The 21,993-nt window shown below is 44.5% G+C and overlaps 1 protein-coding gene and 1 pseudogene across 1 annotated transcript in view; one reads left to right on the top strand and one right to left on the bottom strand.

Moving 5' to 3' along the window:
- Positions 1–21,993, top strand: part of CCDC149 (coiled-coil domain containing 149) — a 98,922-nt gene that overhangs the window by 45,920 nt on the left and 31,009 nt on the right. The window contains 2 exon segments of the mRNA XM_060012740.1: positions 4,341–4,448; positions 21,780–21,896. Coding sequence (XP_059868723.1) covers positions 4,341–4,448; positions 21,780–21,896 — 225 coding nt within the window.
- LOC132426359 (U2 spliceosomal RNA) lies at positions 10,553–10,728 on the bottom strand (annotated as a pseudogene).

Below are 21,993 nucleotides of genomic sequence, written 5' to 3' on the forward strand. Positions count from 1 at the left end.
GGAGTTCCCGGAAGGAAAAGGAGAGGCCGCCCACTTGTCATACCTTGCCGCTAAGGCAGGAGAGCTGCAGGACAGAGGGGAGGGACCAGGAAAAGAAAATTGGGAATTGAATCACCTCTCCACTTCACTGCAGTCCCTGGGGTCCGCCTGCTCTAGTGGCCTTGAACTGCTTTCCAAAATGGACATCTTGTGATGTGAGGGAGAGAAGGAGAGAGGGAAGCCGCTTGCCTTTGCACCTACCTGGAACTTTTTCCGGGATATCCACAAGGCTCACGCTCACTCTCTCTCCTTTCTCAAGTCTTGGTTTAAGACTTGAAGTGTGGCCTTCGCTGTGACGCCTTCCGTGGCCTTTCCCCAGCACACACTGTTTCCTTTACCTGCTGTATCTGTTTCCGTAGTACTTATCATCCAGCTCCTCAGTCATTATTCATTTTGTTGTAATATAATGTAATTAATATAATATCATCTATGAAAATGTAAGTTTACAAGGGCAAGAGGCTTTGTCTGTATGGCTCACTGCTGTATCTCCAGAATCGAAAACAGTGCCTGACACGTAGTAGGCACTCCCTAAATATTTGTTGTGTAGATGAATGGATGAATAAGTGAAGGGGCAGGATGACAAGGGAGCCAGCTGTGTCCAAGGAGCCATTCGGCCAGATCCATCCAACCGTCCACTGAGTGATCGAATTGGAGCCACTGCAAGGGCAGAGTCAAGGGGAGGTGACCAGCATTTAACCAGTGCCTACTGTATACCAAGCACTGTGGTAGGCATCCTAGGTTCATTATTCAATGTAAGTATCAGATTACTACATGAAGTATGTATGGTTAGCTCCAGTTCACAGGTGGGGAAACTCAAGAGGTTAATAATCTTACCCAAGGTCACCCAGCCCAGTAAGTGGCAGAACTGGGACCCAACTTAGTCGATCTGATTCCAAAAAGAAATTTGAACATTTCCAAGAACAGTCAGCGGATCACAGTGCCTCTTGTCTTCTTGCTTTCCTGCCTGTAAAACGGGGATTAATTTTCCTCATCCTTCACCAGATTTTTATCTGATGAGAATGGAAATCTGGGACAGTTGAAACACAACGACTACAAGATATGACTTGAAGGGTGGCTTTGCAAATATGGGGCTGAGAATTAGATCACATTATTGAGTAATGTTCACAAACAAGTGAGTGGAAATCAGAGCTAGATTAAAGCCAGCCAGTGGGGATGAGGGGGGTTTCTGTGCAACGCTGTGTGCCAGGCGCTGGTTTCCGTAGTTTATTATTCCAGATAATTCCCTAGGCTGAGATCACAGCCTCCAGACTCAGCATATTATCTTTCACTTAGATATATTTCTGGAGCATCCACTAGGTGCTTGGGGGAGACCAGTAGAGAGAACAAAGTTCCCTGCCCTTCATGGAACTTCTGTCTTAGTAGGGAGAGAGAGAGAGGAAATAAACAGTAAGTAATAAACATATGTAAACATATGGCAATAAACTGTAAAGTAAATGACATGGTATATTAAGAGATGGTAAGTGCTATGGAAATAAAAAGTAGTGTAGGGGAAAGGGCTTGGGCGTTCAGTGGGGAGGTGGCCAGACTGCAGATTAGATCAAGTGGTCCAGGTGGGCCCCGTCGAAACGGTGCCGTTTGAACGAAGACCTGAAAAAGGCAAGGGAGTGAACAAGAGGTACCCTGGAGGGAGAGCAGTCCAGTCCAGAGAAAAGGCAGAGAGAGCAGCGCTGAGATGGGCTCCTGCCTGGTATATGTGGGCAACAGCCAGGAGGTGAGCTTCGGGGGAGCTGAATGGGGGGCTACCCTGACGGTGGAGACACTGGATATCCCGATGGATGGAATATGGGAGATAAGGCAAAGTGAGGAGTCCAGGATAAGCCAAGGTTTAATCTCTATATTCTTTCACTTGATTCCCTTTTGATTACCTAACATAACTCAGTATTCCCGAAAGCATTAGCATCAGAGTCTTTGGAGATTTAGCCACTATAGTTGTACTCATCTGCAATGTCTCTGGATTTGGGTTTCTTCAGCTATCACATGGAAGGAATCTAAAAGATAACTTTCAAATCCCTTGTGTGACTGTTTCTGAAAGATTCCTTTTTAGGAGTCACATTCCGATCGCTGGCTTGCTTCCCTCCCTCCTTCTTTCCTCCATTTATTCATCGTGGGTCTTTAAAACATGTGCTGGGACAAGAGCACTTCTTGGAGCAATGTACGTGGAGGCTGAGAAGGGAGAAAACGAGAATCTCTGCCTTTCAATAGCTCATTTCTTCTTGCTGAGGTTAGATAAGAGTGCAATAAGCAAGGTGAGAATTAGAGCAAATTAGCAAAATTCAAATAGTATAGAAGAAGCAGCCGTGGAGGTAAAGTGGAATAGTAAGTTAAAGGCTTGAGTGGAAAAAGCACGTAGATAGTTTGGGAGCATATGCAGGTTCAGGTTCGGGGAACCTGAGAAGGGTGAGAGCGTGGTAAAGGGTGCTTGCGTGGTTCCGGGAAAGGGGCCGAGATGTGTCGATGAAGCTGGACTGAGAAGGGGAGGGGGTGTGGTGGAGAACTGCGCACGGGGGCCAGAGGGATCTGCTCTGAGCAGGAGGAAATCTGAAGGAAGGGCTGACATCATGAAGATGGACTGGAAGGCACTCACCCTGGCTGTTTGGTACTCTAGGAACTAGAACAGGGGAATAAGGAGGTGAGAAAAACAGCCCAGGAGACTGCTGAATTACCTCTGGATCCTGATGTCTGAAATCGTGACACCTCACTGGTCTCTTCTCTGGCTGACAATTTTGATCAAAGTTCTGGGCATTAAGGTGGCAAAGAAAAGTTCATTAAACACGATCTATTTGAAGAAAAAAAAAACTATCCAAACAAGGAAATGAAATTACCCAAACAAGGAAATGAAATTTTTCCTATATTGTGGATCCAAAGTTAGAATTGAACTAAGACTACTTGGAAGAGTTTTTGTGAGGAGCTCTTAAATTAAAAAAAAAAAAAACAAAAAAAACCCAACTCCTCCATCACTTGTCTGTGAGCCATTCTGGAAACAAAGAACATCCCCAAATTGAGGTTCACGGCCAACTTATTTCTCTCCATGCAGTTGTAGTGGTGTGATTTGCACACTTGCTGCATTCATACATGTGTTTATTCTAATGGTTCAGCTGGGCTTGGATGATGGCTGCAGTAAGCCTAAGAAAGCCCTGCATTTCTCCACTCCTCCGTTTCTGATTATATTTCATAATGTGTTAATATTTGCAGGCTAATCTTTTTTTTTGAAATCTAACTTTTATTTTTATTTATTTATTTTTAACATCTTTATTGGAGTATACTTGCTTTACAATGTTGTGTTAGTTTCTGCTATATAACAAAGTGAATCAGCTATACGTATACGTATATCCCCATATACCCTCCCTCTTGCATCTCCCTCCCTCCCACCCTCCCTACCCCACCCCTCTAGGTGGTCACGAAGCACTGAGCTGATCTCCCTATGCTATGCGGCTGCTTCCCACTAGCTATCTATTTTACATTTGGTAGTGCATATATGTCAATGCCACTCTCTCACTCTGTCCCAGCTTACCCTTCCCCCTCCCTGTGTCCTCAAGTCCATTCTCTACGTCTGTGTCTTTATTCCTGTCCTGCCCTTAGGTTTTAGAGAACATTTTTTTTTTTTTTAGATTCCATATATGTGTTAGTATATGGGATTTGTTTTTCTCATTCTGACTTACTTCACTCTGTATGACAGACTCTAGGTCCATCCACCTCACTACAAATAGCTCAATTTCGTTTCTTTTTATGGCTGAGTAATATTCCATTGTATATATGTGCCACATCTTCTTTATCCATTCGTCCGATGATGGACACTTAGATTGTTTCCATCTCCGGGCTATTGTAAATAGAGCTGCAATGAACATTTTGGAACATGACTCTTTTTGAATTATGGTTTTCTCAGGGTATATGCCCAGTAGTGGGATTGCTGGGTCATATGGTGGTTCTATTTGTAGTTTTTTAAGGAACCTCCATACTGTTCTCCATAGTGGCTGTACCAATTCACATTCCCACCAGCAATGCAAGAGTGTTCCCTTTTCTCCACACCCTCTCCAGCATTTATTGTTTGTAGATTTTTTGAGGATGGCCATTCTGACTGGTGTAGTTTTGATTTACATTTCTCTAATGATTAGTGATGTTGAGCATCCTTTCATGTGTTTGTTGGCAATCTGTATATCTTCTTTTGAGAAATGTCAATTTAGGTCTTCTGCCCATTTTTGGATTTGGTTTTTTGTTTTATCGATATTGAGCTGCATGAGCTGCTTGTCAATTTTGGAGATTAATCCTTTGTCAGTTTGCAGGCTAATCTTGCACAACTATTGAGAGATTCTCAGGACCGAAATAAACGTCTGGGAGAAGAAATTAAAGAACTTCAGCAAAGGCTTGGAGAAGTCCAGGGCGACAATAAGGTACCGTGAATATTTAAAGGCAAAAACCTCTCCTGAGTAATTTTGTGCCAGAGGTTTATGTATGGTGCATCAGAAGAATGTAATGCAGCATTTGCGGAAAAATTTGTTATAGATTTTTACATTTGCAATGAAAATTCACAGTTTAGCATTTCTTATCTTTATTACCTTCCCTTCGCGTGTGTGCCTGCACACGCGTCTGTGTGTGTTTCTGGGTTGCTCTAAAATATTGTCACAACCCATTGTAGAAGTTTCATCATGTTCAGCTTGGTGCTGAATAACATTGTGGTTGAGGGCAAAATAAAACCCAAATGCTATACTTTCTCCTTTCTATACAGATAATGGATTTGTGGCTCATATGATTTGGAATTATTCACATTCGGTTTTGAATTTTAAGTAGTCATCCTACTAATTATGTTCACATAACCAATTTATTTTATTGCTAAATTTGGCAATTTGTATGGAACATTGCTCAAAACCCACTGCTTGGTATTAATCAAACTCCCCTGTTGGCAACGTTAATTATAAAATATGAACTCATAAACTCCAAATTAATGTGAGCACTGTCTCTCCCAGCTGAAGCTGTGAACAAAAGTACAATTGAGAAAAGGAAGAAAAACTACCGAAGTTCAATTCCATCGCCCCCAAATAATTTCCCATTTTGCCAATAGATTCAATTTCAACTTCTTGCCAGAGCCAGCTTTCCCAACAGGGATGGCCTTTGGAGTTTCACGCAAGCAAACTACATGGCGGGGAGGAGGTGCTTTCTTGGGCAATGTCTTTTGAACGGTACCAAATTCCCTGACAAATGATGGGGATGTTTGTTGTTCCTGGGAGTCACTGGTTATTGGAAGGCGCCATTTTGAAAGATGCTCATTCTTTAAAAATGTATGGAAGTGTCTGGATTATCTCGAGAACTCTTCCATGACAAAGAGCAGAGAGGATTGTGTGCTTACTGCTGGCTTAAGGGGCTCAATCTAAGGGCGTACTGGTGGGACTTCCCTGGTGGTCCAGCAGTTGAAACTCCACACTTCCACTGCAGGGGGCACGGGTTCGATCCCTGGTCGGGAAACTAGGATCCTGCCTGCCACGAGGTGTGGTCAAAAAGTAAAAAAAATAATAATAATAAGGGCATACTGGGAAGTCTTCTTTACATAGCCTCTTGTCCACTTAGTCTGCCTTTAAAAAAATTTTTTTAAACCTCTTGGATTTAACATACTATATTTGAAAAATATTTCATGACTATTCTCCGTCATGAAATAGGGAGTGGGCGAGAATGCTAAGAAGGGTGCTAATTAACCCTGGACAAGCTAATCGGGCCTCTCAAAAGGATTTAAGCTCTGTAACCTAGGTATTTGGTCACTAATTAAAGGCCAGGCCTTCTTAGGTGTTATCAAATGATAGCACCAGGGCAAGGTTTTCTAGAGAGTAAAATCAAGTATGTGCAATCATTTCCTTTTAAACCCATAAAAATACTGCAGGAATTTTGGAGAAGTTATAAATCCAGAAAATACTGAAACATTTTGAGATGTGATTTTTGGAGGCATGATTCTTCTTGACTGATTGTTTTTCTTCTTCTTCTTTTCTTTTCTTTTTTATTTTCTGAGGTACCCGCCCCCCCACCTCCGACTGTCCTAGACACACCTCTGCCTCATCTTTTGGTCACTTTTAATTGTATCGCCTTGTAGGCCTGAGATATTTTAGGAATTGACATTTGCGACTGATATTTCAGGGAAAGAAAAGGAGGGTATGTGTGCGTGCGTGTGTGCGTGAGTGTGACACTGAGCGCAGGTCTGGGGCCGCTTTTGCATCGGCACCATCTGAGCGTCATGATTTGCCTGCATTCTGGGTCTTTATTCCAGTAGCTGGACACATTTATCAAACGTGGTTTTCTCACTCAAGGTTTAGAATTTAGTGACTCATATTCATGGCCTGTGAAGTAATTTTCCTGCCAGCAGATGCAGGCAAGATGGTAAAACGTTCAGTAGACCCTGTATCTCGGTCTCCAGTCCTCTCCTCCTCAAAAAAGACCAACTGCAGTGAGCCCCAGAGACTCTGTTTATTCTCATTTGCATCTAAAGTTATAGGGCTGGTTTATTTTCATCCCCCTGTGAGTCACGGTCATCCTCCCCCCACCTACCCCCAGTCATCAACATTAAGGCCGGATGACTCATTCAGTAATGACACCAGCCATCTTGAGAAACACAGAGGCCTCTCTTGAAGGGTGGCCATGACTGTGTGGTGGAGAATGGGTTAACCCTTTCTTTGCTCTCTTATTCGTCACGTCACAGCTCCAACCTTTCCATCGCCTTTGGAATCTAGTCCCACCTCCTTACCATGGTGTGCTTGGCCCTCCATTATCTGGCCCCTCCTGATTTTTCCAGCCACATCTGTTGCCATTAGTCACCTCACACTTCATTCCTGCAGGACTAATTTCAGCCCCTCAGCTGAGCCATACTGCAGTTGTGCCTCAGGGCCTTTTGCACCTGCTGTCTGCTCTCTGGAACACTCTTCCCCTTTACTTCCGTAAACTCCCGCTCACCTTTCAGGTCATAGGTCAAATGTAGCCTTCTCCGGCTCTCAGGGGCAGGTCCTGCACACACCCACAGTGCCCTGCTCTTTTCCCTCTGCTTGTACTTGTTTGGCACCCCTCCCCCAAAGGTAAACGCTTTGCAGGCCAAATTCCTGTATCCCTAGGAATTTGCATCTTAGTTCGCGATGCACAGACATTATTTAATAGATCTTTATTGAAGGAATGGAATAGGATAAATGAATGAATGAGTGAATGAATAAAGGGAATGCAAAAAGGTTCAATAAAGAGGAAGAGGAAAAGAAAAAGGAAGAGCACAAGAAAATAGCAGACTGACTGCCCCTGTGGTTGTCATCACTAACTCTCCTTGTGGGGTAAGGAGTAGTTTAGAAACCTGGAGAAAGGAGCTAGAAAAGCAAACTATTCCATCCAAGAAAAAGCAGAAGAAAGCCAAACCTAAGGTGTGAGACCTCAGGAAGCCCCTGGAAAGGTCAGGGGATCCGACGCTGAGCCTTAGTGGATGTGGGGTAAGTAAGAGTCCTGCTCCTAGGCTGGCGCAAGCCTGTTAAATTCAATAATACTTAATAATGGATGTTGTGGGATTCCTAACTCCCCCCATTCCGAACAGAAGGGCTTGTGGCATCACTTTATGAGCAACTATTGAAGTGGAAGTTTTTTATCTCCAAGTTGTCATTTTAACTGATGACCCTTAGCCATATTTTGGGAAGCCCAGATTCTAGATGTTAAGAACATTTAAGAAACAAGGTGATAGGAAATTACTTGCCTTGGCTATTTTAAGGTAGACTAATTTTTCCATTTGTTCAGCTAGAGCCTTGTAACCCTACGTGCCATAAAGCATTTTCAAACAGCCTCTTGAAAGATGTGTTACCACCCTGTCTTACAAGCAGCTTAGCACTCACACAGGGTTGGAGGTGGAGGGTGGGATTCCATGATCAACAAACCTATTATCTCTCTGAGAAGCACCCCAAGAATTTCTTGAGGCTTCTGGACAGACACAAAGGCCCAGTTCAAACCAGAGGAGGGGTGGGAAAGGGGAAGCCTAGTAGACACCCTCCCCTTCCTTGCTAATAATAGCTCTGAAAGATTAAGTGGGGAAGGGAGAACTCACACCTCCACAAATCACCCTGGGGAAAGCTTTTCATGAGGGTGGATTGTCCAGGGTTCTTTGTGTGGCAGTCTGTGAGGAATAAGGACCAATTACGTGGAAAACCCAGGCAATGCTAGGGCCTCAAGTGTGGAGAGCAACCCACCCAGAGAATTACAGCTCCCCTTCTTGCTCCAGAGGTATGCCTGCTTCCTCTTCTGGGCATTAAGAAAAGAGTGGATTTAGGGAAAGGGGACCGGGGGGAAAAGGAGGCCTCTGAGAACTTAAGAATCAGTAAGAGGCAATCCACAAAACTAGCAGAGTACACTTGAATCACAGATATCCAGAGGTGAGCTGGTGAACCAGCTCTTCTGAAGAGGAAGCCTGGCTGGTAGCACTTTACCAATTTCCGTGGTGTAAATACTGATGCCATGGCATTTAAACATCAGGCTAGCAAAGTGAAGTTACTGAACTGGGAGTTAGAAAGCTTGGGACTCCAGAAAGAGCTAGCTCCAGCCTCCCACTGCCAAGTGGTATAATCTAGAATAGTCCAAGAGGTCCATCTTTAGAAACTGCTAGACCCAGGTTTATATTCTAACTCTGCCAGTTATTATCCGTGTGGCCTTGAGCAAGTCAGTTGTCTCTCTAGACCCCAGTTTCCTCATCTGTAGAATGGAAGTAATGATACCTTACATAGAATTGCTGTCAGGTTTCATCATTATTCATCAATACATAATTGGGGACTCACTGTGTGCTGATTAATGTTCTAGGAGCTGTGACTACGTCAGGAATAAGAAAGACAAGGTGCCTGTTCTCACAGAGCTTACAGTCTAGTTGGGGAGACAGAGAATAAGAAAATCAAATACCTAGGTAAGATCATCAGACAGTGGTTAGTGCTGGGAAGAAAAGCAAGCAGGAGATTTAATGGTTGGGAGTGTGTGTGTGCATGCAATATTATGTTTATAAAGGGCGTAGCATAGTAAGCATCCAGTAAGCACCCGTAAAGGGTAAACATTGCTGGTATCTTTAGCACAACCTGGGCCCAGATTGGCCTAGTGTCCTCTTGTATCAGAGTTCCACCAGGAATCTCAAGGTCTTCCTTTCTGTTGATCAACTGTTTCCAGTGAACCCCGGGGGTATGTGCCTCCCAACAGAGACAGAGATTGGGGGTAAGAAGCCTGGCATCTGGCATCTGGATCCCCAAAACTCAGCCCTCCTTATCACCACCCGACTTTATTATTTATCACCACCCCAAACGTCATTGCTTTGGTGTCACGCTCCCAGAAGCTTCCTTGCATTTTGTGTACCCTTGTGGAATAAGCACCTAATAGAACAGGCCGGGAGCCGCATCTCATGTTCCTGCTGGGTTTCCTTGTCTGCTTGCTTTTATCTTTCCTTCATTTTACAGACTATGGCACTTTAAGTGCAGACGAACAATAATGCAATGCGAAGTACTCAAAAGCAAGGAACTTCAGGTGGACAGTGTCAGGCAGTCACACTTCCTGGGCCCCTGCTGGCCAATTTAAATGTAACTGTTTGCAGTGGCGCATAAACACGGGGTTTTGCCCTTAATAATGAGCTTTATGTTACACCAGCTGAAGGTCTTTAAGTACCTCTGTTTTATCTGGTGTTGCCCCATAAAATGATAGACCCCTTCCGTGAACGTACCTCTATTGATGTGGGACTTCTGGAAGGATTCAGCAAGCAAACCAGTTAAGTCAAAGCCACCAGCTAATTCAGGCAGACCAATGAGCATGCAGGTGACTAACTGAAGTATACTCTGTTAAAAAAAAAAAGTGTTCAGCTTGGATGTTTGTAACAGTCCAGGATGAGGGATCAGAGAGCTCTTTGTAAACATTTCCTCTTTATGCTTCAGAGGAGCACGGAGGTGCCCTAGCTTGTGGGAAACCCACATGAAGAGGGCACTCTAATGAAAAGCTCTCACCTTGGGGCATTATAAAAATTAATTACAAAGAATTAAAGTGAGTGATAAGGGCCCTTTACCTGCTCCAGCCCCATCATATCTTATTCTAACTGGGATCTTGATGGTGAAACACAGGCAATGCTCAGTTCAGCAAGCAGCCAGACTAGTGCACCATTTCCTCATGTTTTATTGTCAGATGAATTAGACAAATGAATTTGGTCTCAGACACCATATTTGAGCTTGTTCTGGCTTATATGAGCACACAGTCCGGGTAGACCAAGCGACCAAAACAGTGTGGTTTTGGACATTCGTCCCCTAGACAATGCACTGTAATTACACTTTGTAGAGAACTGATTCTGAAAGATATCTCTGCCTAAGACTTATTTTATAGTATACCATACCCAAATTACACTAAAATGAAAACAAATTGAAGCACCTTTAAACTGCTTGGTGCGGGCTTCCCTGGTGGCACAGTGGTTGAGAGTCCACCTGCCGTTGCAGGGGACACGGGTTCGTGCCCCAGTCCGGGAAGATCCCCCACGCCGTGGAGTGGCTGGGCCCGTGAACCATGGCCGCTAAGCCTGCGCATCCGGAGCCTGTGCTCCGCAATGGGAGAGGCCACAACAGTGAGAGGCCCGCGTACTGCAAAAAAAAAAAAAAAAAAAAAAAAACTGCTTGGTGCAACTCTCTACACTTGATCTTAGCCAAAAGGCCGAGAAGCGATTGGTGCAACTCTCTAAAGATTGTCGCTCTGGGAGCAATGTGTTCTGAACTATCTGAAGGTAATTCAGGGGCTTCCTAGCTGTGTAACCTTGGGCCAGTTGCTTGACTTCTCTGTGTCTTCAGTTCTCATCTGTACAATGGAGATAACTTGCCTATGGAGGGTAGTTCAGTTCAATTCATTTCAATACATCTTTACTGAAGACTCAACTCTATGGTCTGGGAATAGGGTAGTAAACAAAAACCAATGAGTTCCTGCCTTCATGGAGCTTCTATTCTAGTGGGGACAGATGGGCAGTAAGCAAATAAACAAATTAATATATGACATTGCACAGATTCTGAGAGGCACAGGCTTTCAATTTGAACATCTCTGATGTAGTTATTGGTATCATGTAGTGATGACTGGTATTTTTCAGTCTTTTTGGTCATGCATAGTGGTGGGTCTTAGAGTTGATAGAGTCTCATATTTGATGAAATACAGTATAATATGTCAGAAGGTGCTAAGTGCTTAACAGGTTACTGCAGGCTAGGGGGCTGTACAGTGCAGCCTGGGCTGCCGGGGATAGGGGAGGGGGGCAACTACTTACACTGGGTGGTCAGGAAGGCATTTCTGTTGACACACCCTTTGCTCAGAGGCCTGAAGGAAGTGAGGTGGGAGGTGGTCAGATAACCGGGCGATGAGGTGCAGAGACCCTGAGTGAGCGAGCTTGGGTGACACAGGCACGACATAGGGGGCCAGCGTGCCTCCTGTGAGGATTAAATACAGGAAGTTATACAGGGCACTTAATGCAGAACACACTCCACAGGGGGAGCGCCAGGCAGTGAGTGCTATCGTCGGTGTGGAGAGAGGCCGCAGAGCATGCACTCCAGAGCCCTCGCCTGCCTGGGGTCAGCTCCCGGCCCTGCCATTTCTAAGGTCTGTGACGTGGGCAACTTACTCCAGCTCTCTGTGTCTCTGCTTCTCTTCTGACAACGGGGATTGTAACAGTGCATCACAGAGTGTCTGTTGGACTTACTGGGGCAATGTGCGTAAGCACCTAGGACAGGGCTTGTTGTGTTAAGGGTGAGGGGACACTGCAGCCTCCTGATCTGAGCATGGGCCCCAGGCAAGGAGCCCTGGTTTCAGAGCCCTGCAGCAGCCCCTATGAGCTTCTCCCCTGTGAGGAGGACGGGGCAGTGTCTGCCTCCTGGGGTTGGGAAGCAGCACATGAGAGACTTCCTGTATTTAAGGTGTATCTGAGGACTCCCTGCGGTTAGCCAGACACTGCTATGGGTGCCGGCTATTTCAGCGCGTATGAACAGCCAGGTTCCTGCAGTGGAGCTGACAGGGGGAGGGACAAGCAGATGAACCAGGTGATTTCTAGCAGTATGATGAAGGCAGTGGGGCCCTTGAAGGTGAACGGCTTCAGCGACAGTGTCCAGGGAAGACCTCTCAGAGGAGGTGACATTTGATCTGTGACCTGAAAGAGACAAAAGAAGTGGGTTCTGGATAGACCTGTGGGCAGGCTGCTCAAGGGCAGAGCAAGTGCAAAGGCCCAGAGGCAGGCAGGAGCAGGTTGTGCTTGAGGCACTGAAGGAGAGCCAGTGTGGCCAGCAAACAAGGGAGGTGGTTGGAGGTTGGGTTGGGAGGTGGGCAGGGGCAGCTCATGCATCAGCAGCTCTCATAAGGGCTTTGCAATTTATTCCAAATTTATTCCATTGCAGTGAAAAGCCACTGGAGGTATCGTGTGTAAGGAAAGCATATAGCATGTTGTTTGGCCCAAGTTGGGTGCTCGTTAACTGGGAAATATTGACACACGTTAATGAGTGTGTGCATGATAATCTCCAGAGCCTGGGAAGAAGAATATGAAAACTGCTGGGTTTCTTTTTTAAGTGACAAATTCTTTTGTTTAAAGCTAGAACTAGATTTGCCATATAGGTTTAGGAATTTGAACTTTGGTATACACAATAGAGTTGCCTACTTGCAGCCTTTGAAAGCTCTCCCGTCTAATTTTATCAAGGGTATTTCAAAAGGTCAGGGGGCAGTTGGAGAGGATGTGGAAAAAACCAACAGGAAAAGTAAAGAAAAGATAGGCAGGACCTTGTTTATTAAGTCGCCCAGCACAACACTGGCAGATGAATGTTTGATAAATGGCTTTTGGTGTTGACCTCTCCCTAGGCGTGCTATTTGCAGCAGTACACAAGGACCGGGGGTGAGGAAGGGCTAACATCCACTCCTATAAATTCTTGCATCTCATCTTCCCAGTAACTCTGACAGATAGAGAGTCACTGTATAAGAATTATAACCATACCAGCTATAACTGGGGATTGTACTTTTAAAGCTCTTCAGAGAGTGATTATTGCATTGTATCTTCACATTGCAAGGATGGAAACCCCGAGAGCTGGAGTTGTGCAGTGCACAGGCTGGGCAGCCGTACATAGCTGTTCTGTCTACAAGATAGCTTTTATTCTTACTGTAGACTGAATGTGCCCCCACCCCAAATTCGTATGTTGAAACCTGATCCGAAATGTGATGGTATTAGGAGGTGGGGGCTTTGGGAAGTGACTAGGTCATGACAGCAGAGCTCTCATGAATGGGATTAGTGCCCTCATAAAAGAGACCCCAGTAGCAATTTTGCCCCCTCTGCCATGTGAGGACACAGTGAGAAGATAGCTGACCATGAACCGGGAAGTGGGCCCTCACTGGACCACGAACCTACCAGTGTCTTGATCTTGGACATCCTAGACTCCAACTGTGAGAAGTAAATGTTTGTTGTTTATAAGCTACTCAGTCTATGGTATTCTGTTATAGCAACCTAAACAGACTAAGACAGGAGTTGGTACTAAGACGTGGGGTGCTGCTATAACAAATACCTAAAATGTGGAAGCAGCTTTGGAACTGGGTAGTGGGTAGAGGCTGGAAGAGTTTTGAGGTTCCTGCTTGAAAAAGCCTGTTGTCCTTCACAGCATTGCTGTGAATGGACCATTAAGGGCAATTCTGGTAAGGACTCAGAAAAAAAAAAAAAAAAAAAAAAAAGAGAGAGCTGTGGAGAAAGCGTCCACCTTTTTGGAGAATACTTAAGTCATCCTGAACAGAATGTTGGTAGAAATATGGACAGTAAAGGCCATTCTGATGAGGCCTCAGATGGAAATGAGGAACACGTTATTGGATGCTGGGGAAAAGGCCATCCTTGTTATAAAGTGGCAACAATCTGGCTGAACTGTGATCGAGTTCTATTGTTTTATGGAAGGTAGAACTTGTGAGCAATGAAACTGGATATTTAGCTGAGGAAATTTCTAAAAATGTGTTGAAGGAGCAGGCTGGTTTCTCCTGACTGCTTATAAAATGTGAGACGAGAGAGATGATTTGAAGATGGAATTGTTCAGCAAAAAGGAACCAGAGTTTAAAGATTTGGAAAATTCTCAGCCTGTCCATATTGCAAAAAATGAGAACGCAAAGGGTGTTGGCCAAACAGCCATGTGGTAAAGGGATGAGTATGGGTCAGAGGCCGGGCGCTGTTTTTCAGGGCAAGAGAAGAATGACACGGAAGCTAATTTAGAGCCCAGCAAGGCTGCCACTCCCGCCACAGGCCTAGAGTACATGGCTCTGGGGGACAGATTGCCTTCACCTGGGTTAGAATGGAGGGGGCCTCCCGGAGCCCCAGGGCTGAGACCACAGCCCAGTAGAGCTGCAGGGCACCAGAGCAGAGCCACTGCAGGGCTGTCCTGCCAAGCCTTGGCGGTGATGTTGCCAGTGGGCCTGGAAGGCAGAGCATCGAGCCAGAGGATTAGTCCTAAGCCTTAACATTTAACGTTGTTTGATCTGTTAGGTTTTGGACTTACTTGAGACCTGTCACCCCTTCCTTCCTTCCTGTTTCTGCCTATTTGGAACGGGAACGTCGCTCCTGTGTGTGTCCCACCTTTGTATTTTGGAAGCACGTAACTTGCTAGGTTTCACAATTTCACAGGTGGAGAGGAGTTTGCCCCAGGATGCATCTCACCCCGAGTCTCACCCATACCTGAGTTAGATGATATTTAGATGAGGTTTTGGACTTTAGCCTTAAGAGTTGATGCTGGAACGAGTTAATTCTTTGGAGGTTATTGGGGTAGAGTAAATGTATTTCACGTGTAAGAAGAACATGAATTTGGGGGCAATCAAGGGTGGAATGCTATAGACTGTGTCACCTCCCCAAAATTCATATGTTGAAACCTCCTCCCCAGTGTGATGGTATTTGGAGGTGGGAGCCTTTGGGAGGTGATTAGATCATGAAGGTGGAGCTCTCATGAATGGGATTAGTGCCCTTATAAAAGGGACCCTAGAGAGCTCTCTCACCCCTTCCTCCATGTGAGGACACAGAAAAAAGACAGCCATCTATGAACTAGGAAGCAGGCTCTCACCAGACACCCAACCTGCTAGCACCTTGATCTTAGACTTCCCAGCGTCTAGAACTATGAGAAATAAATGTTTGTTGTTTATAAGCTATGCAGTCGATGGTAGTCTGTTATAGCAGCCTGAATAGACTAAGGCAATCTCCACTTTCAAAAACACTAAAGTCACTTGGGGCTCAGTGAGGCTAGATGACAGCCAAAGACATGTGACTAGGATCCGCAGATACAGGATCTGAACACAGATTACACCTGGAGAATAATAGCTGCTCCTGCTGCCAGCTGCCTTCCTCCCACTCTCTGTTGGGGAAAATGGATTCAGGCAAATGAAAACAAGAGGAGGGAGAGACTGTTGAGGGCTATGAGGGATGAGGCCCAAGAAGAGATCAAGGAAGAAGCGAGTCATTCCGACTGGGGGGCCTTGGCAGGACCAGAGTTTGAGCAGGGCTTTGGCAGAGGAGTTGGACTCCATCGGCAGGGAGGGGGGAGAGCGCCCAAGAGCCTCTTGTCACATCGTTTTGCAGCCGTGTCCCTCAGCCACATCCCAGCTGCAGCTGCGCCTCATCCATAAGCGGACGATTCACACCCATAATTCATTCATAAATGTTTATTTCCATCTAAATCAGCAAGTGGATGCATCTCCTGGTGGCCGTGTGCGCGCCTTCAGGGCACTGATCCACTTCAAGCGTTGGCACAGGGAGGCTAGCCATGCAGTGTTGATGGCCCCATTGTAGGAAATCAAGCACTCCAAGCAGTTGCTTCATAGAGCTTCCAAGGGGGGAAATCAGCCTCACTGCCTGCAGTCTACAGATAAGGTTGGCTCAGCAGCTCGGCTTCCTCCAGCTTAGAAGAAAGATCGACTTCCCCAGTGGGCATGTGTGTGGGGAAACTCACGTGGAGGAGGACACCAATGAGCACAGCAATAATCGTAATAGCAGCTGACATTGATCAAGCACTTTGTATGTTCCAGGGGCTGTGCTAAGTATGGTAGAGAAATCTCATCTTCTCTTACTTGGGACTAGGTTCTAAAGTCAGCGGGTAAGAGGCAAAACCTTGTGTCTAGCAGAAATTCACCTTGACGGTCTCTTAAATTGTCCATGAAGTTCAGGGCAGGTGGCCATGTGTCTCCTGAATAGGAGTCTTATGTATAAATATGAACGGTATGATTTTGTCTAAATGTGTTATCAGTCCCTCTCCCACCTCGCTCTCAGTCTGGGACATTGAAAGCAGGGGTGGGTAGGGCCACCAATTTAAAACATTTTCATTTCTCTCCCATCCCCTCTTCTCCATCTCTCTCTTCCTCCACTTGGTTCTCCCCGTCATCTTTTTGCCAAACACACACATTTGAATTCTCCCAAATTAAATGCTCATTTAATACAACATCACTCTCTTACTTTGTGTTTAATGTTGGGTAGGGGAAATTGCCCCCTCTACTCCTCTTGATTTCTCTTTTTTTTTTTTTTTTTTTTTTGGAGTCCCACACGACATGCAGGATCTTAGTTCCCCAACCAGGGATTGAACCCTGAAGTGGAAGAGCAGAGTCCTAACCACTGGACCAATAGGGAATCCCCCGCTTCTTGATTTCTTGTGGCTGGACATGAGACAGATTAACAGGAGAAAAAGAAACACATTTTAATTCATGCTGGTCCCATAGACATGGGACCTAAGAAGTGCGCAAAGCAGGTAACTTTTATACTTTTTAGACAAAGAAATAATAAATTTGGGAGGAGTTGACAGGACAAAGAAACTTAGGTTCGGGGTGCCCAATTAGTGAAGAATCTAAACCGAGTTTGGGCTTGGGGTAGTAAATTAAAGCAGTAACAGGGTTTGTTTGTACTGGTTTCTCACCCAAATCCCCATCTCTGGCGATAAGGGCATCCTTCTATCTCCAGATGCAGGAGGGCACCCTTCACATGAGAGATTTTTTTTTCCTGCTTTTGGGGTGACAGAAAGGAGGGTCAGAGTGTCCCTCGTGTGTTGGGCATTTCTTAAGTAACTTTAATTCAAAATAATAAATATGCCATTGAGGCACATTTGGGGGCAGCCTACTCTGGGCCCCAACAGTTACAGCAACCTTGGCCAGGAAAAAGCTGTACTGTTACTGTCGTATTCTTACAGTGAAGGATACTAAGACTCAGAGAAGTTCAGGCATATTCCTGAGATTGCACAGCTCTCGAACTTGGCCCCAGAACACCCCCCCCGCCCCCTGGCAGATGGACTCCAGAGCCCATCAGCTGTCAGCTGGGAAGGCAAGAGAACTCTCCCTGGGGCTGCCATCCCTATCGCGATGGCCTCCTTGGGCCTCTTCAGCTGATTGAACTTGAGTGTCAGACCCAACCAGTGATCCAGCTTTTACCAACTTGGGCCTCACTTTTAAAAATAAGTGTTTCATCTAGTCCAGCCCTGAGATTTAATAGCCGATATTGTATGCACATTGAACACCAAATGACTGTTAACATGTTTATTGAAGCTTAACAGGCATCCAGTATATAAAAGATGACTCTCTTATATGGCTGTCAGACCTCAATAAACATGTTTAATAATTAATTAGCATTAAGCAAACATAATTGTGTGATTCTAAATTAAGTGTTCGGCGAAGCGTACTGTGAATGGAAAACCTCAGTGGTGTTTTATTACTTAAAGTTCAGGCTGTCAGTCTGGCTTTTCACATACGAGGAAAAGCGTCCCGCTTTCAAAGCCGTGTTGCAGACCTCCTGTTGCCTCATGCCAAAAGTGGCACAGGCCTTCTTGTTCCTAGACCCTTTCATCTGAGAAATGTTTCTTGCTTGGTTAGCTGTTTGTCTTTCTGTGTACTCACCTGGGGTTCTGAAAGTCCTGAGCCAAGACTGTGATGTGAAAGATGTTTTCACATATCAGCTTTCAGGTAAATTAACCAGTTCTGACATAAACTCTGTTCCTCTCACAGTACAGCCGATTCTTGACATTTGCTATAGTTACATTCTCTAAAATCACTGCAAACACTGAATTAGGGAATATTGAACCATTGTTCCTAGGGGAAATAGGAGATTAGGTTCCTCTGAGCCTCTGGTCACAATATTTTTGTCACCTGATCAACATAGAACTGTTTTATATGTGTTTCTCTTTAAAGTCACCTTATTTAATTTATATTGTTGTTTCTTTAACATTGAACTCACAGCCAATAGCACCGTAACTCGTGCCTGAAGGAAGCTCATCTAACACACGTATATTCTCTGTAAGGCGCATCATGGCCTCTCGTGCTCAGGAACACGAGACAACACTCCAGCACTGCACAGGAGGGCCATTCTAAATGGCAAAACACCAACAGAAAGCACAAAAATGTGAAAAAAAGTGGCACGAAAGAAACCATGAAAAGGACACTTGTTTACAGTATGAGCTAAAACAAGAAAGCAGAACATTGCCTTGTTCCACTTTAGCTGGGAACGTTCCTGTGGGATGCTTCCCAGTTTTTGCAACTCTGTGTTTATCTGCACATGTCCCCTCATGATGCAAAAGCACCATGAATGCTGATTTCGAGACTACAGATAAATTTGCATTAGGCAAGTATACAAATTCAGAATCCTTGCGCTTTGGAATGGGGATTCCATTAAGCACGGCCATCTGTGTACCTAAGTGCCGTATGTCCCCTGCTAGGCCTTTGTACAAGCTGTTCCACCTGCCTGGAACATTGTGTGCTGATCCTAACGATGCACTTGCTCATAGTAGATGCACAATAAATACACGTCCAGTTCATCTGACTAGTTTTCAAATAAGGACCCCAAATATATGTCATTTGCAGGAATAAAGACACAGACCTACTAGAAAATGGACTTGAGGATATGGGGAGGGGGAAGGGAAAGCTGTGACAAAGCGAGAGAGAGGCATGGACATATATACACTACCAAACGAAAAGGTAGATAGCTAGTGGGAAGCAGCCGCATAGCACAGGGAGATCAGCTCGGTGCTTTGTGACCGCCTGGAGGGGAGGGATAGGGAGGGTGGGAGGGAGGGAGACACAAGAGGGAAGAGACATGGGAACACATGTATATGTATAACTGATTCACTTCGTTATAAAGCAGAAACTAACACACCATTGTAAAGCAATTATACTCCAATAAAGATGTAAAATATATATATGTGTCATTTGAAAATGCTCTTTACTTTTCAGTAGTCATCAGTTCCTGCACAGTTCATTGCTGTTATTTATTATTCCTATATAGTTAATATTCTACCTTGGCTTTTAACTTTCTCACCTGCCCCTAAATCCTCAGGGACTTGAAAAATAAAGCCATTCTCTCTATTGGCAACAAATCCCTTAGGATCCACACAGGAACGAGGGAGAGCATACCCCAGCAGGTATTCCTGGATGGGTTGGATCTGTGTGGCAGCAAAAAACTGTCCCCAGGATTTCATCCATATATGAAGCCCATCTGCACACACCCTACAGGGAGATGGAGGAATCAGTCTTGCGACCTCTCTCGAAGAAGCATCAGGAAGCAGTGCTGTAAAGTCAAAAAAGCACTTTTTAATGGCCACCTGCTTGGCACTGAACGGCATGTAGGGGATGCTCTGGGACCACTGGACCTTCCTGGAGTCTCTAACATAGTTTCCATCACGGCCCTACTGGAAAGTTTGGAGCTGCACATGGAGCTCGGCCCCAGAGACTGGGAAAGCCAAGGGTTCTGCAGGGATGCTTTGGAAAATTACACTTTTAGGACTAGAATTTAGTTCCTAGGGATTTTAAAACATTTAAAAAGTACGTTATGAAAGTCATGTATACTTATTTTAAAAGTTAGAAAACAAAGAACAGATAGCATACACAGTCTTGCATCACCTAAACTTACACACACACATTTAAGGGTTTTAATGTATTTGGTAATTTTTTTCTTTTGTATGTGGGTTCTTAGTATAATTTCAATCATACTGCATATTTTGTTTTCGGCTGTGCCGCACGTCATGTGGGATCTTAGTTCCCCGACCAGTGATCAAACCCGTGCCCCCTGCACCCCCTGTATTGGAAACTCGGAGTCTTAACCACTGGACTGCCAGGAAAGTGCCTCTATTTAAACATTTTTTTAAAATATTTATTTATTTATTTTCTGGTTGCACTGTGTGGCTTGTGGGATCTTAGTTCCCTGACCAGGGATTGAACCCAGGCCCCCAGCTGTGGAAGCATGGAGTCTTAACCACTGGACTGGCAGAGAAGTCCCCAAACTGCGTATTCAAGTTAGTTTTCTGCTTTTTTTCCCACTTAGTGTGGCAGCATCCGCATGTCCATGGTACTACATAGTTCATATCAACCTCATTTTAAACAGCTGGAAATTTGCTGTTTGATTGATTGATCAAACAATCAATCAGTTGATTGATTGCATTATCATTTGCTAGCCATTCCACTATTGTTGGACATTGTTTCTATTGTTTTTTTTACTCTTTCTATAAATAACAGCACAGTCTACTTTTTTCTTTTTTCCTAAAGCTAGTCCATGTCTGGGATTATTCTTAGCCCAGATTATCAGAAGTAGAGTTACTGGATCATTGGATAGGGACTTTTTTTTTTTTTTTTTTTTTGCTTTTTAGAACTTTATTTCAACATAACTATGGGTACAGAAATACACTCATATGGGTTAATAGAATGCAATTTAACTTATATTACACAATTTGGACCAAAAACCTGGTACATGGTTTGCTTCAAAAAAAAAAAATGGGGTTTGCAATCTGGTTTATTTTTCATCTATTACAAATGTATATATATATAAAAAGATCCTCCATCAAATGCTGCTAAAGCAAACAGCAAGAACCTAGAGAAATTAACCTTTGGTTTGTCTCTGAAAAGTAACAGGTATTGCACTGTAAAACTTTACAAAACTGGAGCAGCAAAACATTGGAATGTTTCAGTGCCAGTTCACAGAGTTCAGTAACTAATGGATGTTGATGAGGGTGAGGAGAGCCTATGTATACATGTGAAAATATAAAAGGTATCCGATCTAGTTAATATTGCATGTAGGTCCCAAATCTACTCAAACCAAGATTCAGATAATTTCTTAAATCTGAATTAACACTGTCAGTCCAGTTCATCTGCTGAGGTCAGAAAGGAAACTCTGCACAGTAGCTGTTTTCCTGAGTTGTGCAAAAAAGAAAATTAAGTTTCTTCCCCAGCGTTTTAGTCCAGAACTACAGCAAAGTATTTCATCCATTGTCAACATTCATGGGGTGAGAGGCGATGAGGTTACTTAGGCTTAAATCTGAATTAGCACTCAGATGCAAGAGTCAGATAGGGACATCTTTAAGGCTCTCGATAACATAGCCTAATTGTTAAGAATGTGGGAGCATGCCCATCTCAGCAGATACTTTACAACATTGTGTTATCATTTTTTAATCTTTGCTAAGTTTAAAAGAGACACAGAGTTTTTTCCCTCACTATGGCAGGGCTAAACAGGCTATCCCCCTTCAGATGCCCAGGCCTGTGTTCCCGTTAGCCTCATAGGTGTGTGTTTGCACACATGTGTCTGTACATACAATATGGATTAAAAAATTTTTTTTAATTAATGATATTGGCCAGAAATTTCTTTGTCTTGTGCCTTTCTCCAGTATTTCTTGGAAAATCTTAACTTCCAACACTTTCTGCCTGGTATGCTTGGGGTTTCGTTTGGATCTCTTCATTTTAACTCTCTCTCCCTCTCTCTCTTCTTTTTCTACCAATGGAAAATGCAGCTCTTGAGAATGACAATTGCCAAACAGAGGCTGGGAGACGAAGAAATCGGCGTGCGGCACTTTGCAGCCCATGAGCGTGAAGATTTGGTTCAGCAGCTGGAGAGAGCAAGGGAACAGGTTATCGCCAACATCTGTTAGGAGTGGGGGATATGTTTGCACAGCTGAGCGTGACACAGAGAAGAGTAGACTGTGCCCCAGTTTCTCAGAGACCGTG

Source organism: Delphinus delphis, chromosome 5 (genome assembly GCF_949987515.2).
Source record: "Delphinus delphis chromosome 5, mDelDel1.2, whole genome shotgun sequence".
In the NCBI taxonomy this organism is placed as follows: Eukaryota; Metazoa; Chordata; class Mammalia; order Artiodactyla; family Delphinidae; genus Delphinus; species Delphinus delphis.